This window comes from Salminus brasiliensis, chromosome 12 (assembly GCF_030463535.1).
Source record: "Salminus brasiliensis chromosome 12, fSalBra1.hap2, whole genome shotgun sequence".
In the NCBI taxonomy this organism is placed as follows: domain Eukaryota; kingdom Metazoa; phylum Chordata; class Actinopteri; order Characiformes; family Bryconidae; genus Salminus; species Salminus brasiliensis.
Window position 1 is genome coordinate 28,849,445 of NC_132889.1, and position 18,644 is coordinate 28,868,088.

Here is an 18,644-nt window from a genome sequence, read left to right on the forward strand (position 1 = left end):
CACAGCTGCACTGCTCCTCAGCTCAATGCTGGAGGGTTATATACCCCGACACCCGGCATTAGGGATAGTGCCAGTGGGTTCATGTTTATCTGCTCCGGTGAGTCCTATTCTATTGCCAATATTTTTCTACAGGGACTAGACATGTGTGTGCGCACTGCACATATGTGGCAGCAATGGGTGCAACTTAAAGTTGCACCCATTGTATGTATGTATTCATTGAATGTATGTATTCAACAAATGTATTCAACCACTTTAAGGTGTGTTCACAAACATTTGGATGTTTGATGTTTTCTTTATCCTGCTGCTTCTGTCAGCAGTCACATTATCGGTAAGCACCAGTGACCCAGTTCCACTGGCAGCCATACATACCCATGCAGAAACAGCGACTCCACCATGTTTGACAGATGATGTACTGAGCTTCAGATAATGAATCCCTTCTTTTTTTACTCTACACTCAAGTTAATCTTGGCTTCGTCTGTCCAAAGAATCTTGTGCCAGAACTGGGTGGGCTTTTTTAGATGTTTACTAGCAAGGTCTAATCCTAAGCCTTTCCGTTCCTGAGCTTTACCATTTGTTTACATCTTGAATTAAACCCTTAGTTTTTCAGTTCACAAAGGCATCTTTTGTTTGTTGACTTTGACAATGATATGACAACCTCTTTGAAAGTGTTCTTCGCTAGTTCCACCGAGAAAAAAATCTGCTATTATCCAGTTTAGTTATCTTCAATGGTCTTTTGGTGTTTCTCGACCTGCCAGTATGTTCCTTCTTTTTAAATCAGATTGTTGTTTAGGCCCACTCCTAAAGTATCTGCAAATTTGATGATAAATTTGCAAACTTACAACCTCTTGTAAGTTCACATGAACAGTGCAGTCATCACAGTGCCACAACATTGGAGACCCAGATCTTTAAGATATATTGTTCATTTATCATTTATCTTGTTTTTTGTTTTGTTTGTGTTTTTTTTTGTTTTGTTTATACAACACATTTGAATGGCACTGGACACTATTTCAAGGCATACAAGCCAAATTCCTCTGTAAAAAGGGACAATATTTGAAATACTTTATACTTAAATATTTGTTATTTGAGATGAGTATGTTGACAAATGCAGTGTCCATATGATCATATTTATACAAATATGTCAACATATAGTTTTATAAGTCAGCAAGTAAGTAAAGGGGAGCAAATTGTAGTTATAAGTCTACAGGCAGATCATTCTTGTAGGCCTGCGATCAGATAATTGAAGAAAACCATCAGTTATTTTTATACCACAGAGAAATGGGTACCCAAAGCTTTCAGACAGCATTTCTGACGCTCAGTTAATGAATATAATCACTGTAATATAACTGAGACTGTGCAGCCCGTCAGATTAGTCTGCGTTACTCATTACAAGTGTAATCACATCATCGTCGATCCGCCATGCAATACATATAAACACGGCGCTGAGACGAGCGCTTCAGAGCAGCAAAAACAAAGGGCTGACCTATTTAAATAGACTGCGATCATTGGTCCAATTCAGGCACGTCGAGGCTGCGCGTCCAATCAGATCGCGCATGACTGACAGCGAGGCGGTGCTAGGAGAGTGACGGATGTGTATTTGGACCAATCGGGTAACAGGTTCACTCCCGTATGGGGAAACAGCCGAGAGGAAGACAGTAGTGGTGAAGCCTGGAGATATAACGAAAAATGATTTGGTGAAAATTATACAGTGCATTCAGCTTCCAAATCTCTTCATGTAAACGGTCGCCTACTGTTTACAAGCTGTGTGGGCCTGAGGACAGCTATTCCGCTGTTCAGCTTGGTGAGCGACCGTGTAGTTTTCCCGTCATAACTCAATAGTGAACGTCAGATCCAGCTAGCTAGCCATGAACGGCTCTGCTAGCTACTGCTAGCTTGCTAGCTTGCTAGCTAATTAGCGCACCAGTGCTTTTGTCAGCAGAAGTAGCGCTAGGTACACAGCTGTTCCCGGTTGAACAGCTCCGAAATATCTTGACGAACCAGTGACTGTCCTGTCGTAGCTGTTTTATCCAGTCGTATTGTTAAGAAAATAACGTTAGCCCAAACACCCGAGTTCATATGCGGATTAGCTGGCTAGCTAGCTGGCTCAGTAAGATCTGTCACGTAGCCGTCAGTCCTGACCTAATTCCTCTTAGATAGCCAGCTGTGTTGCTCTTACTTTCTATTATAGCTCTGATATATCTAGTGTTTTATATGACCCAAGGCATTTAGCTAGCTAATAGTCCCCGATAGCAGGACTTCTGGGACGTCTGCACGGAAAGGTGTGATATAAGGACCTAATAAATCGTTCATTTGATTTCACAATCAGTTCCCTCAATTTAATAAATTGTTCCCTAAGTTCAACTAAAGTGTTTCCTCTAAACTAAGGTAACCATTTACTAAACTGAGGAAAAATATTGATAAATTAAGGGAACAATTGACAGAATGGATTGATCCATATAGGGAAGGATTTATTAAATTTAAAGAAAGATTTATTAAATTGTGAAAATGCAGTGCTAAGCTTGGGGAACTGTTTATTCAATTGAGGAAATGCTTTATTAAATCTAAGCAACACGTTATTTTAATTTCAGGAACAGATTGTTAAATCAAGGGAACAAACGACAAAATGTATGTCTCTAAATGTTATTAATCAGCCTTGATACTAGAGTACTTGATGAGGAACTCTAAGTACCTGTACTCTGCTTTCTAAAAATAGCATCGAATGCCTCCCTCAGTGTACGTTTTTATTACTTCCACTGTGAACTGAAGATCTTTAAACCAATAGAAGATGATTAACTTGTTTTATTGCCACCAGAATGCTGTTATTGGTTGAGCTCATGCATAAGACTAGTGAACACCCGACAGATTTTCGGAGTGTCTGATACTGCCTGCATTAGTGCGTGACACTATTATTCTTTGCCTGATGTATATGTACACTTCATTTCTAGACAGTACGATAGAGTTGTTGGACTGCATTTCCTTGATGTCTGCTGAGGCCTCTGGTGGAAGTGTGGTGTCGGAGTCCAGCCCGGCACCCCCATCTCCCAACCATGGACTTGGGCAGAAGATTGGGGGAGGTCTGGCTGGCAGCAAGTATGTGAAGTTGAACGTGGGCGGCTCCCTTCACTACACCACTGTCCAAACCCTCAGCAAGGAAGACAGCTTACTCAGGAGTATGTGTGATGGAAGCACGGAAGTCAGCATAGACTCTGAAGGTGTGTGTGTGTGTGTGTGTGTGTGTGTGTGTGTGTGTGTGTACACAGTAGTGTATGAGAGCAAGGGTGTGACTAATGCTGCACTCAAGTGCTCATTGTAAAGGCAAGGGGATTTCTGTTTAGTCGGAAACATGAGCGGCCTTGGAAAATGTTTGTCTGTTGCCAAAAGAAAGCACATATATTTGGTATCACTGCAACAACCAAAAAGCAGAGTATGAGGTAAAGTCATGTTTTAATCTAGCAACAACATCAGTAGCATGTACTTATTGTTATTTTCATGTGGATGGGTGTTTCTGCTAAACAACTAAACTATAACCTGACTATTATTATTTCTGTTTCACCCACTAGTAAACATGAATTTGGAAGCCACCAAATGAATTTAACTAGTCTTGCTATGAGTTATGACAATGTTTTGCTGGTGTCCTTTTCAAGCTAGGTGATGCACCCCACCTGTATTCCAGAGACACTTGCCTACCACTAAAAATTCACTATGCTCTGTGCTTTGCATCCAATTGGAAAAATAACATATTGTGCATGTTGTTCAGTCTAACTATTCTGGTGTGCATGTAAAGGGGTTAGTCTTTCATACAGATGTTTTAAATGTCTTGGTTTGGTCCAGTTTGGAAATCTAAGATAATAACCAGAATATTGTGTGTTTGTTAACATAGTTACTGAGACAATAAATCTTTGACTGGTCAGATCATACTGAGCATGGAAAGTAAAGGCCTATTCACACCATTGGAAATTTTTTCAGACTAAAAAAATTGTGATTTTTAACATAGTGGAACCTACATGGAGTCTGACATGTCTTTTTCCTTCTGCGCTTTGTAAATGAGGCTAGAAACATAGCTCTCATAAATTTCCACACTTTCTTTTCCCACCACATGAGTGCTCAAGCTCAGAAAGCTGTTTTTTGAACATGTTTGGAAGAACTTTATATAAACGGTTATATAAAGTCTCTGTAAAGTACTTACCGTCATTCCCCAGCCTTTCATCTCTGCTGCACCACGTTTTCTTATACCTTAATTGTTATAGTGAGTGTGTTGCTGCTTGTCATATGTTTTAGTGTTCATCTACGAACAAGATTTTTTTTCTGGTGCCACTTTGATGCTCCTTTGTTTGGTCTGCAACAGTGACAATGGAGCCTTGATCGGTCAGCCTGATTTTAATGTGTGAATAGGCCTTAACTGTTCCAGTGAACTGTTCCAGTGATCCTCCTTCAGCAGGCAACATTTACAAGTATCGTTCAGTGCAGCTGAGCACAGCAGAACTCCTCATACTCTATGTCCACAGGCTGGGTGGTGTTGGACAGGAGCGGCCGTCACTTTCCCCTGGTACTGAACTTCCTGCGGGACGGAACGGTGCCGCTGCCTGAGAGCCAGAGGGAGCTGGAGGAGGTGCTGAAGGAAGCACAGTACTACAGACTACAGGGGCTAATCCAGCACTGCCTCTCCACTCTACAGGTCAGGCTGCCAACACAACACAATACAATTACATTTACAATCGTGGCACTTATCCAGAGCAACTTGCATTTGACTCATGTTACACACGTAGGCGAGTGTGTAAGGCCAGGTAATCACACCCTAATCTGCCATGTGAAAAGCGATGTTGTTAGCTCAGAACTACCATAACATACAGTTGGATAAAGTTGAATATATTTAAGCTCCAGATGCAATGTACATTACAGAGAGAGAATGAATGAATGAACATGTAGTGCCTTTCTAATTTCCAAGGCTGTTTTACAGTCAGCATTCAGCTCTCAACTAACACACGCCAGTAAGAAGCTGCAGCCAGTTGCGACAATGCACTCTCAATCAGAAACGATCATTCACCTTGCGGACTACATTAAGCACTAGGGGGGTTCGCCCAGAGCAGTGTGCCAATCCATACCTGGGCATACAGACAAACACTCCTTCACACACACACCAGGGCAATTTTAGAGTAACCAGCACACCTAATCATGAGGCAGTACCTTCACTTTAAATCCCTTTTACAAGACGCATTTGGTGCAAGTTCCAGATTACCTTGGATCCTCTTGTGGTTCTGCCTCTGACTTTGTTTGCTTTGTTTGTGTTTATTTTTTATAAAAAACACTTTTGTTTGCCTCATGAGCCAAGATCATTTGTCTCAGTTTTTTGAATCCCCAAATATGCAGGCATCAAAGCAAACACTTAAGCATTTGGGCCTGAATTGTTTACTCATTCAGTGCTTAGTAAATGTCATTCTGAAAAAGCAATAGATCGTCTTACTAGTGGCCTGAGAGGTGGAACAGACATTGCAATTCTGTAATGATTATGTGTTAATATGATATATTTGGTCATTGTTTCTAAATCTAAACATTTTAGAAACTGGCTGATACTTATGATTTTCACTTGTCCTGTAGCAGTTACGACAACATCAGGTCAGCACATTTCAGGAAGAAATGTTAGATTCACACACAGACACTGTTTCATTTCTATGTCGTAGAAACGCAGTGAGGTCTATGAGGGAGGCTGCCGCATTCCCATGATCACTTCTGCCAAGGAGGAACAGAGGATGATTGCCACCTGTAGGAAGGTGAGAGAAATTGTTACATGCACAAATATTGTGGTCAGGAGTCATAGCTTTAGTGCAAAGCTAGCTGTTATAAGAACTAGGATTGTGTTACATGAGGAAAGATGTCTAAACCTTGTTTTAATTCATTTTAGCCTGTGGTGAAATTGCAGAATAATCGAGGGAACAATAAATACTCCTATACCAGGTACTGTGTGCACATACATACATCACCATCTTTTAAACCGTGCTTACACTACATGACGTATACAATCCTTTTTCATAAAAAGAGCGCATGTCACACTTACTGTCATTTTTGCATGAACTTTTTTGTCCTGTGTAGCAAGAATGTAACAGAACTACAGTATTAGATGAAGATGGGGCATTACATATATAATTAGTATCACTGCAGTAGAGGCTATGAATTTGAATCCCTCACAAGAACACACAGTGAGAGAATCAGCAAAGCCCTGTTAATGTGAGACAAGAACAAAATGGAACTGATTATGTTGAACCTCACATTGTTTGCACAAACAGGACATGAAAAAGATAAACCACTATATGTGGGTGTACATGTGGTTGAGGGAGTGCACACATAATTCAGCGTATATTCTACAGCAGGAGCTGGAGGTAGTAATAAGCAACACATTCCTGCAAACTGCCAATACCATTTCCATTGGGGTTTTTTTTCTCCATCATTTTACCTCCTAGCATGCTCATTGACTACAGTTTGAACGACTTGTACATCAACATTCCTGACTATCTTTTACTAGGAACAAAAAATTGTGTTTGCTAAAGATTGACTGGTTTTGCCTCCCACATTACCGTATACACCAGTGCTATTGGTTTCCTCAGGGCAAATGGAGGGTTGAATCTGGCTAAAAATTGTGTAGTGTAGGCCCGGCATTACGACATGAGTAATGTTAGAAGTCTTGTTTAATTTTTTTGCAAATGTATGTGCCTGGGTCATTTATCTGAAATCTTTTCCTTCCCAGCAACTCTGATGACAACTTGCTAAAGAACATTGAGCTGTTTGATAAGCTCGGACTGCGCTTCAACGGTAGAGTGCTTTTTATTAAAGATGTGCTTGGAGACGAAATCTGTTGCTGGTCCTTCTACGGAGATGGACGTAAGATTGCAGAGGTTTGCTGTACCTCCATTGTCTATGCCACTGAGAAGAAACAGACCAAAGTAAGCAAGGCATTGGAAGTTTGATTTTATTTACACACACACACACACACACACACACACACACACACACGGGGGGAATATTTAGTCTTAAGTATTAAGTTCTCCCACTTAAAAAGATGAGAGGCCTGTAATTGACATCATAGGTAGACCTCAACTATGAGAGACAAAATGAGAAAAAAAAATCTGAAAATCACATTGTCTGATTTTTAAAGAATTTATTTGCAAATAATGGTGGAAAATAAGTATTTGGTCAATAACAAAAGTTAATCTCAATACTTTGTTATACATCCTTTGTTGGCAATGACCGAGTTTTCTGTAAGTCTTCTCAAGGTTGGCACACACCGTTGCTGGTATGTTGGCCCATTCCTCCATGCAGATCTCCTCTAGAGCAGCGATGTTTTGGGGCTGTCGGCGGGCAACACGTACTTTCAACTCCCTCCAAAGGTTTTCTATGGGGTTGAGATCTGGAGACTGGCTAGGCCACTCCAGGACCTTGAAATGCTTCTTACAAAGCCACTCCTTTGTTGCCCTGGCAGTGTGCTTGGAATCATTGTCATGCTGAAAGATCCAGCCACGTTTCATCTTCAATGCCCTTGCTGATGGAAGGAGGTTTGCACTCAAAATCTTACAATACATGGCCCCATTCATTCTTTAAATGTACACGGACCAGTCGTCCTAGTCCCTTTGCAGAGAAACAGCCCCAAAGCATGATGTTGCCACCCCCATGCTTCACAGTTGGTATGGTGTTCTCAATGAGCCAGCAACTCAGCATTCACAATGAGTTGTGTTTGTACCAAACAGTTCTACTTTGGTTTCATCTGACCATAAGACATTCTCCCAATACTCTATCCAAATGCTCTCTAGCAAACTTCAGACGCGTCCGGATATGTACTGGCTTAAGCAGGGGAACACGTCTGGCACTGCAAGATCTGTCCCTGACAGCGTAGTGTGTTCCTCACGGTAGCCTTTGTAATGTTGGTCCCAGCTTTCTGCAGGTCATTCACTAGGTCCCCCCGTGTGGTTCTGGGATTTTTGCTCACCATTCTTGTGATCATTTTGACCCCACGGGCTGAGATCTTGCGTGGAGCCCCTGATTGAGGGAGATTAGCAGTGGTCTTGTAGGTCTCCCATTTTCTGACTATTGCTCCCACAGTAGATTTCCTTAAACAAAGCTGCTTGCCTATTGCAGATTCTGTCTTCCCAGCCTGGTGCAGGTCTACAATTTTGTTTCTGGTGTCTTTCAACAGCTCTTTGGTCTTCACCATAGTGGAGTTTGGAGTGTGACTGTTTGAGGTTGTGGGCAGGTGTCATTTATACTGTTAACGAGTTCAAACAGGTGCCATTAATACAGGTAATGAGTGGAGGACAGAGAAGTTTCTTAAAGAAGTTACAGGTCTGTGACAGCCAGAAATCTTGCTTGTTTGTAGGTGACCAAATACTTATTTTCCACCATTATTTGCAAATAAATTCTTAAAAAATCAGACAATGTGATTTTCAGATTTTTTTTTTCTCATTTTGTCTCTCATAGTTGAGGTCTACCTATGATGTCAATTACAGGCCTCCCTAATTTTGGTGGGAGAACTTGCACAATTGGTGACTGACTAAATACTTTTCCCCCCACTATATATATATATATATATATATATATATATATATATATATATATATATATATATATATATAATGTATGTATGTATGTATGTATGTATACACACACACTAGTTTATGCTATTTATTTTGTGCATGCTATTTAGTTTGTGCATGTTTACGCCATGATTCACCTTTTACTCTTAGGTTGAGTTTCCAGAAGCTCGCATCTTTGAGGAGACCTTGAACATCCTGATCTATGAGAATGGACGGGGCTCTGGTCATGGAGGCATGGCTCTTTTGGAGTCTGGTGGTGTCTCATCTCCAGGTGTGGGCCAGTCAGAGGAGGACGGGGCTGGTGTAGGGGGTGGAGACAGAAGAGTGAGGAGGATCCATGTGCGGAGACATATTATGCATGATGAGCGGGGACACGGACAGCAGACTGTGTACAAAGACTGAAAGCGAAGGGTTAGAGGGAGAACTGTGACAACAGTGAGTAGAAAGAGGAGATGGAATGAAGGAATAGGCTAAAGGTACTATAACTGGAAATAAGATCATATTGAAGGGGAATCAAAGGTGGATGGAGGAGGAGAAAAGCAGAGATGGGAGTTAATCATTGGTACGCTAACACTGCACTGAGGGTGGGGTGGGGATTTATACGGACTTGCTACAAAATGATCCCAAAAGAGCCACAGTGTGGTCTCGCTTTATTTGTCTTATTATTTTGAGGATGAATGTATGTCATTCTGTTTTTTTCCATTTGTTTTTTTGTTGTTGTTTTTTTTTTGTTTTTTTTGTATTTATTATTTCATTAATTTATTGTCCAGAATTTTCAATTTTTCACTTTTAAGGGTACACGTAAAATAAGTTATTGCTATGTGTGTATGGGGGAAAGGGTATTTTTGGACACCTAATGGTGAACTGTGATGTTTTTGTATGCAGATGTGTGAGAGCTGCAGAGAGGTACTTAAAAGTGATTCGTACTTGACTGATGTATGATATGTGTTCTCACTGGGCCAGATGCCATCCTGAACCTACTCTCTTTTTATAAACAAAACTCATTGTAAGATGAAATACCATTGACATACTTGTATGCCCATATTGCAATTATTATTGCATTAAGACAACAGTAGATCAACCTCCTAACGATGTGGTCGAACTTCACTTGTCTTTGAGTGATGTCTCTCTATGCACATTTTCTTAAGATGGTGAATCTCATCATTTGGCTGTCTACTGTAGTCCAGGCAGCCAGTCTGGGAATGCAAATATTTGACAAGCTGTTTTTTTCACCTAGAAATGTAGAGACTTGCAGATGTTTGTTGGTTTTTTCTTGCTTGCTTTAAACCAACCACACAAACAACAACCCAGTGAGACAGTCCCCAGGCTTGCCCATAATCTATGCGAATAATGAAAACATCTGACCTGACCTAGTTATGTATTTAGTTTAGTGGCTTATTAAACTGATTATCCATCCAGGCTGTTGTTGCACCAAAGTTGTAGGAAACTGACAAAGTGTTACACTGACGTGATCATAGCAGGTTCTCATGAGCCGTTCACCAGGGACCAGTTGAACCTAGAGGTTGTTACAAACAAAAGCACAAATGTTTCATAGGTGTCCACAACAAGAGGCTGTCGTTGTGTTTTGACTTTTGGTTGTTTGTTTTTTTTTGTTTGTTTGTTTTTTTTTTGCAACAAGTGAGTGTAATTGGGCTGTTTACTTTTGCCCAAAGCTTTGCTTTGTTGTATGTAATAATAATCATAAATCTCTTTCTTTTTAAGCCAAAAGGAGAACCTGCTATGGAGTCGTGGTATACATTGAGAGGCTTAAGGCCATGTTTGCCTACTGCAGGGCTGTAGGTAAACATCAGTTGAGTTAACAATATGATGTGGTTATAAAAGCCAACTGTTCACCTGCTAACATGTGACACTGCTGTACATGAGATTTGTACTAGATGTTCCACTTGATCTCTGTTATCTGTTTAGAGACTCTGAGAACTGGTTTTACTGACCAAGGAAATACCAACATCTCACACTCGCTTCCTCCCGAAACTAAAAATGAGATCTTTTTAAATCTTAACAGTATTATCAGAGATTTCACACCTCTTTCAAAAACTGTTTGGCACCTTAATATCTCCGGTATTAAGCCGTCCATAAATGTTCAATGTTCAAGTTTTATCCACAGGTTCACTAATAAAAAAAAAATGTTTTTTTACACATTAATGTTCTTGAACTTCATTTGAATTAAACTCATGCTTCTACTAATGCTTTGCAAACAAAACCATGGTGAAAGAACCAACACTGAGTAAATGTTCATGTATGTTAGATCAAAATGCAATGACTAGTAATGACAAGTAATTTATCAAAAAGTTTTTTTGCTTTCTTGCATACTTAATAGAGATATTGTTTAAATACTATATAATATATATATTCTTAACTTTCAATGGAAGTCATATTAAAAAGATTTTATTTCCAGTCATTTGGAATAAACAGCAACAGTTTTTGTGTGAAAGCAACTAGGTGTACAATCCCTGGGGTGCCCCTGGTCAAGTGTGTGTGTGTGTGTTTAATTTGCTATGTGAAACATACACTTCTGCACATTACTTAATCATACTTTGTATGCTTTTTGTTAAACACAAGAAATTAATGGGGATTGTGCTTTAAAATGTGCAGCGCCTTTGTACACTTAAGTAAGGGGTTACTTAGCTTATTTTCACATTTAGAAAATCAACAGTGGTCAACAAGTGAGTCATTTGACCAATGGTGCCCAAACTTTTGAATATGACCATATATAAACCAATTCCAGTTACCTTCTGTCAATGCTTATGCAAATTTTCCAATAATTATTATACAAAAATCCCAGAATTCTCAATATTTTGCATAAATGCACTGGTGATACAGAGGGGGAGGGATCATTTTCCAACCCACAACAGATGCTGGAATATTCCTTAATATCCTAAATCTCTCTAAACGTCCTAAAAGCTGCTTAATTGTATTGGATTATTTATTCATTTATATTTATAGAAATTGAATGGATCTTGATGGCCCTTTTGTAGCTTTGGCTTGTACGTGATGACGTAATACGACGTACCCGCGCGCGCCAAACCTGGAAGTGGCGCAGTGTGTGTGTTTATGTGGGTCTAGGGGGGCTTCATAGTTTAAAACATGGTTTCGGAAGGGACAGCAATTCGCCGGTTTGTCTCCAAAGAGCTCCGTCGCTGTTCGGACCTCAGGTAAGCGTCTCCCTGTGAACACGCGCTGTCTGACGCTGTTCCGGACGTGTTTTGAGGCGAGTTTGGGTCGCTGGAGGGACTCAGGGCGGGCTAACAGCTACACGTTAAACTAGCCTAACGTTTAAAAAGTGAACCGAGCGGACCTTCCTGTCGCTTATGTTTATGAATGAATGCGATGCTTTCTGTCTGTGCAGCACGTTAACACTTGGGATACTAAAAAAGAGGTATCTGGAACATGTGGGCAGGGAGTCTCTGAGTGTGGAGCACAAAACTCTGCTCAAGCAAATCGTAGAAGAGGAACTTTTGAAGATGCAGGTGGAGGTGAGTGGTCTGTGTCCACCCCCTCCTCAGGGTTCCTGGAAAATCTGGAAAACTGAAGGTCATGGAAATTACTGTTAGAAATGCCATGGAAATATCAGCTGAGCTTCTGAGCCACTGAGATCTCAGTTTTGGGTTTGTGTCATGTGGATAGTCCCTACACATCACCATGCTTTGCAGTGTTAACCCCTGAAGGCCTCAACTCTTTGAAACCAATTTTATTTTTAATTATTAATTAATTCATTCTTATTAATTGTATTTATTTGTAATGTTTGATGCCTGTAATTTATTGTGTGTATTTTTCTGCTGCATGCACTGCATTAATAATCCACCAGGGAGCAGAATGTGTCTGATTTGATTTTCTTATTTGTTAATTTATCATACTGATATCTTGCAGATGTCTCAAATGAGATACACTAAGCTTTAATTTTTTTTTAATGGACAAGTATGTCTCTGTTTATTTAACAAATATTTGTTATTGATTAAAAGGACACTGCTCAACACACACATGCCACACACACTTTATTAGGTTTTCTTTGTTAATCTGTTGAAATAGGCTAGCAACTTCCTTAACAAAGGTTTTCTTTCTAGCTAGCATCAGTCAACTCTATAAAGTCTAGCGGTATGTTGTTCGCTCCAGATTTTGCTCAACCAAAGGACTTCTAGAGGAATTCGAATTTTATGGGGGTGAAAATGTGTATAGTACTATATTGTTGCTGTCCAATGAAAAACATGTATCTCCAGAATGGCGACTTTACAGGAGTAGGCAAAAGTGTTCTTGACTCTGAATGGAAGTTAATATAAAATATGAGAGCATTTCTACAGCATTTCTATTGATCCATTCATCCAGAGTTATTTATACAGTGTACAGAGCAGCGACAGGGTTCCTACGATGGATGAAATTATAAAAACGGACAGAAATGGTGATGCATGGTTTTAATTGGACAGCAGCGATGTGTTGAATAGGTTGTCCGGTTGTGTGTTTGTGTGTGTGTAAAACAAATTTGCTCACTTTTTCCAGGACAGTGATGATGAACCTTTAATAAGGAAGTCAGATCCTTCACAGAACAAACGAAAGAGGGAGGATGATGATGAAGAGGAAGCAGAAACGGAAGAAAACAGTTGTGATGCCGGGGCCCAGAAAAAGAAGTCTCGTTTTGAGTCGGTACCCCCAGGTAGCATGCTGTTTGTTTGTGTCTTATGAATTTTGCATCTGTTAATATAGACAAATTCATCCGAACACTGCTCCTAACTGGTGTGTCAACCATTTCTGACACAATTGTTTAATTGAACACACAGCATGTGTAATATTTGTGAAAGCATTCCCAATTGAATTGGATGCTCTGGAAAAGCCACTCATTAGTCTTATTGACCCCTGAAGTCATGTCATTCTGTAGATAAGGATATGCACATATTGGAGACAGTGCATGGTACAGACTATGAAGGTGTCTTTGGCTGAGAGGCAGTTAAGCTGAATGCTTGATCAACTTTTGGAATAAGTTCAAGTGGCATTTGTGATCCAGAACTAATCACCCAACATCAGCATCTGACCTTAATTATCTCTCTTGTGGCTAAATTTGATCACATCCTCATAGCTGTGTTCCAAGTGTGCTGCTTTCCCAGATGATTAGAGGCTGTTATGGCAGTAAAGAGGAGACATGCCCCCTTATTTATACCCTTGATTTTAGAAGAAATGTTGAATGCGAGTGTCTGCAAACTTTAGGACATATAGTGTATTCTTTTATCAGTAAAAGTGTGGCATTAAGTTTGTGTTTCGTATCAGACATGAATAACACTGTACATCACTGTGTGTCTATCAGATTCCCCCGATTCTGGAATAGAGAAAGCGGCCAATGAGGAACATCTGAAAGGGGATGATGATGATGATGTTGATGATGAAAGTGATGAGGACATAAATGAAGAGAGTGATGAAGAACAAAAAGAAAAGGTGAAAAAGGAAAATAAGAAAGAACACCAAGAAGTGAGGATGAATAAGAAGGAAAAAGCAAGCTCAGGAAGTAAGGGGCAGGAGATGAGAAGTAAGACAAAGAAGAAAGAAAAGGTGCTAGAGAGTGAGGAAGAGGAGCATGAGTCCTCTGATGATTCAGTAGAAGAGGAAGAACACCAGCAACAAACAAAGCCCAGAGCTCAAAGGAAAAAAGTAAAGGTGAGCTCAGACAGCGAGGAGGAAACAAACAACAAACAGACAAAAAAGAAAAGACAGAGAAAGGATAATGGCGCGCAGGAGAAAACAAAAGTAACGGCTCAGAAAGGCAAAAGAAAAGAGACTAATGATGAAGAGCTTAAGTCACCTGAGAGCGAGGCTGTGAGAAGAGTGCAGAAGGAAGTGTTTGGGAGTAGCTCTGAGAGTGAGGAAGACGATGAGAAAACTGAGAAGAAAGAGGTGAAACTGCCTGAAAAGACTGAACAGAGCGACTCCGACAGTGAGGGCAAGAGTGATGATGAGAGCGATGAGGAAATGGACAAAAAGACTGTCATTGCCAATCTCCCTAAAGAGAAAGGTAAGCCTGCTGTCTTTTAGATTGTATGTAGAGATGGGTGTCAGCATCAGAAATTGATGGACAGAAAAAAAGAGTTGGAGAGGAGAAGTGTACTTTAAAAATAAATAAATTAAATAAATAAATAAAGGTTCTTTAAAAAAAATAAAATAAGCAATTCTGTATAAAAACACTTTTTGCTCTATAAAGAACCATGTGTATAATGGAGAAATGTAAGCTTATTGGTAAAGAACCTTTACATCAAGTTAATGTTCATTAGACCATTGACAGTTATTATGAAGCTAGTTCTTTATGGAACTGAAAGTAGTTCTTCTATAACATCCCTCAAAAAACTTAAAATTTCCATATAAATGTCAATTGTATCCTGAAGTAGCACACTCTCATTTAGTTAGCTGTGTATTTCTTTTTGTTGGCTAGTAAAGTGTGCATTTAGAGCATGATGGCATGTTTATTTAGATGGTCATCATAAGTGAAGTGATGGTAATGTTACCCTGATGTCCCGGCCCCTTTCGTTTCAGAGAAAGCAAAGGATGAACAGAAGGATGGAGTAGTGGACTCGGACTCCTCCTCCTCATCACTACCCTCCCTAGACAGCGAAGAAGAAGAAAGTAAGAAGCCTAAACAGGAAGAAAAGAAAAAGAGTGCATCAAGAAAAACGAACAAGGAAGAGAGTGAGAGCAAGGCCAAAGGAGGAAAGGTGAGATGAATGGAGCTGCCAAGCCATCTCCATCTTTCAGGAACTTGCTTGTTTTTCTCAGAACAGTAACTTGTGAACTAATTATTCATTCTGTGTTGTACACAGGGATTCAGATTTCTGATCACAAAATCTGATGGGTTGAAAAGCATTTCCACATTTTCCAGAATGTTTATTTCGTTTTTGTTATGCATTTTATTCTCCTGCCCCAAGTGCTTTTTCCTTAGTCAGCACAAAATACTACTTTTAATTCTGAATGCGTTCTCAGAATTATTGAACCCCTCATGGCAAGCGTCTTTACATCACATTTGCAGTAGAATATTACAGCAATGTTGCATAGACACCAGTTGTCATACATAATATGTGTGTATATTTAGACAAGAATCCATTGTCTAAAGTCTAACGATTGTACAACTTGACCTGCAGGATGAGGAGAATAAAGCTGTGTCCAGACTGAAGCGCTACATTGCCCTCTGTGGTGTACGCCGAAACTACAAGAAGTTACTAGAGGGCTGCCGCTCAGTGAAGGCCAAGGTGGCAGTGCTGAAGAAAGAACTGGAAGAGCTGGGGGTGCAAGGTCAGTAGTCGAAGGGACAGCATTGAGAAATAGAAACTGCTTTGCTGGTCTAGTTCCCTGAATGGAATATCTCAGTTGGAAGACATTGTTTTTATAGGCATGTGCTAGTAGTTGCTGTTATCATCTCTCCAGGTCAGCCCACCATAGAGAAGTGTAAGAAGGCCAGACTGAAGAGAGAGGAAGCTCAAGAGCTAGCAGAGCTGGACGTTGGCAACATTATCACCACTCAAGGTACGGTCACTAGCAATCTTTGTCTAGGGCTATAGGGCTACTTGCATACTGTTTCAGTTCCAGCCTTTCTGGAAATGTGAAGCTTCTCCACTGGAAATTCTAGTTATGTACAGAAATGTTTATGGAATCGCTCAAGCTCGGAGAGGAACCCAACTGTGGTGACTTGTTGATGAAATCATCATAGGAAAAATGGTATGCATAACGTGCATCAAAGATGGCCTTGCCCACTAAAAAAAATTTCCTTTATCACCCCATGTTAACCCATTCATTTCAAGTCATTTCTGCACCGCTGCTGGTATGGTAATGTAACGTTACACCATGTGTTATTCTAACGTTGGCATTTGGCTGTTTTAGAACTTTGATGGCGTCTAAGAGTGAAAGTATAGCTTAAACTAACAACTTGTTGCTACAGCCTGTAGGTCTGTTTAAATATTTTTCTTGCCCTTGCCATTGATGCAAAAATACATTTGCTAGTGATTTGCCTTAACTACATATCATGGAATAATAAGGTTATAACCATTTTAAGTTTCAAGTTTTGTACTAAAGTAAAGATATTTCAGATAAAGGGTAGATAGGGTGATATAAGCCAGAGATTCCCTGGTAACACAGATATTTCTGTTGCAGAATGTGTCCCAGTGCATATAATGTATCTAAGAGAATATGATACAAAAAATATAAAATATTAAGTATATATTAAATATTAAGACATATTCTTCATTATTATGGTTAAAATATAAGAATAATTGATACATTTGTCATTAGCATAATTGACTAATTGAGAAAATATAAATTAGATTAATAATGTTTTAATTTACATTTTACCATCATCTTAAACATCGTTTTCACAAAGTGAAAGTTGTCTCCAAATGGTTTCATGACATGCCAATGGGTTCATTGTTCTTTCAGGGGTGTTCCCAGTCATCAGATTGCAATCCAATGGAATGTAATTTTTTTTTTTTTTTTTTTTTTTTTTTTAAAAGGAGGTTAATAGTATAAAGGTCCTACACAGTATTTATCCAATGATCAGTGAGTATGAGAGAGTATTCAAATAATTGCCTGGTTCTACGTATAAGCAAAGACTGTGGTTGATTTGCCTGTCTGTCTTCTCCGTATTCTTCAGGCCGTCCTAAGCGCAGAGCTTCAGCGATATGGTCTCCACGTGGCAGATCTCCTCCACCTTCAGCCTACAAACGGGCAGTCAACTCTGATTCGGACAGTGAAGACGGGCATGCAGACAGGGGACGCAAAAGAACAGACTGGAGCAACCTGCGGGGAATCATCAGCGATGATGCAGAGAGCGATTAGGTGTTAAGGGCCTTGCTTAGTGCTCTTAAAAATAAAGGGGTGTGAGTATGAAGAACCTTCATCTTTCTTTACCAGTGTAAATGTCCTTCACACTCATACATCTGCTCTAAATGACTTCACCCAAAGAACCATTTGAAGCACCTTTATTCTTAAGAGTAGCGTGTACAAAGTGTTCATAGTTTGTTCTGTTCAGGTTTCCAGACTGAAGTTCTGTTTTCTGTGATTTTTGTCTGCTCATTTTAGATGTTCTTGTTGTGGTACTTATAATCGTACCCATTTTACATATTTATGTTCCTCTGTTCAACTATATGAAATAATAAAGAATTATAATTTGTAATCTTTTTTGATGTTGTTTTTTCTGTACGTTATTCTCAGTGCATAAGTGTCTACATGAGAAACGGAAATGGCTTGGCTGTCCTGCACAAAAACATAATTTTTGCCATCTTACAATTTACAGTTTGAATCTGGCAATGGTTCTTACATTGGCTCAGAATTTCATGATAAATGGACCAATAAAATGCTCCAAAATTTGTTTACACTGAGTTAAATTGGAAGTTCAGACGGTTTCTTCCTTTTCCTGTAAAGCTGATGTTTTGGAGCAGAAACAACTTATCAAGATCTTGCCAATAAAATGTGTTTTTTTTTTATTTTATTATTATTATGTAGCATGTGATTGCCATAACATGGATGGTAACGGAAACTCTGAACAGGTCATGCTGAAGAGACAAAAGTGAGCTCAGTTGTGTGACAGTATTTCTTAAAGCAGGATTTTTAGTAAATTATGATCTGCCTAATATGAGTGGTGTTTTTTTTTGTTTGTTTGGGTTTTTTTTTTTTTTACACATTTCCCTTTTTATGACTTTTTCTAATTAAATCTAGTCTTTATTTTTTAAATACTAGATATTTATTTATTTTTATTGGTCAACTGAATTGAACAGCCTAAAGCCTTGATCTCCAGCCCTGTTCTTGGAGAGCTTTCCTTTTATAGCATGTGTATATACTAACATTAAGACTTATATATAATTATTTTATCATTGTCACACACAAAACCTTAATCTTTTTTGGAGATAAATTCAATTACTGTAATCTTCCTACAGTAGAACTGTATGTGAATGAGTCAGCTAGTAAACAATTAACAGATATAGGTTGTTTTACTGTAAGTACTTACCTGCTGACTTACCTTCCCAGTTTTTATACTTTAACATGTATCAGGAAACATGAATTTAGATAACACTCTGACAGCATACAGGA

General features: G+C 39.3%; 2 protein-coding genes across 4 annotated transcripts; both read left to right on the plus strand.

Moving 5' to 3' along the window:
• Positions 1 to 1,633: 1,633 nt before the first annotated feature.
• Positions 1,634 to 10,739, plus strand: kctd13 (potassium channel tetramerization domain containing 13). Its single transcript, XM_072693194.1, has 7 exons — positions 1,634 to 1,798; positions 2,943 to 3,209; positions 4,503 to 4,672; positions 5,676 to 5,765; positions 5,897 to 5,949; positions 6,737 to 6,932; positions 8,727 to 10,739. The coding sequence occupies exons 2-7, from the start codon at positions 2,978 to 2,980 to the stop codon at positions 8,976 to 8,978; spliced, it is 993 nt and encodes a 330-aa protein (XP_072549295.1). The 5' UTR covers positions 1,634 to 1,798; positions 2,943 to 2,977; the 3' UTR covers positions 8,979 to 10,739.
• Positions 10,740 to 11,622: 883 nt separating this feature from the next.
• hirip3 (HIRA interacting protein 3) lies at positions 11,623 to 17,730 on the plus strand. 3 transcript variants are annotated; one of them, XR_011980684.1, is made up of 9 exons: positions 11,623 to 11,749; positions 11,944 to 12,070; positions 13,089 to 13,242; positions 13,888 to 14,589; positions 15,105 to 15,283; positions 15,707 to 15,857; positions 15,990 to 16,088; positions 16,995 to 17,114; positions 17,209 to 17,291. XR_011980684.1 is itself a non-coding variant. In XM_072693507.1 (8 exons), the coding sequence occupies exons 1-8, from the start codon at positions 11,682 to 11,684 to the stop codon at positions 17,391 to 17,393; spliced, it is 1,665 nt and encodes a 554-aa protein (XP_072549608.1). In that variant the 5' UTR covers positions 11,623 to 11,681; the 3' UTR covers positions 17,394 to 17,730. The 3 variants fall into 3 exon arrangements, 2 of the variants coding, with proteins under 2 accessions (XP_072549608.1, XP_072549609.1); XM_072693507.1 differs by lacking the exon at positions 16,995 to 17,114 and having other exon boundaries at positions 17,209 to 17,730; XM_072693508.1 differs by having other exon boundaries at positions 16,995 to 17,301.
• Positions 17,731 to 18,644: the final 914 nt, after the last annotated feature.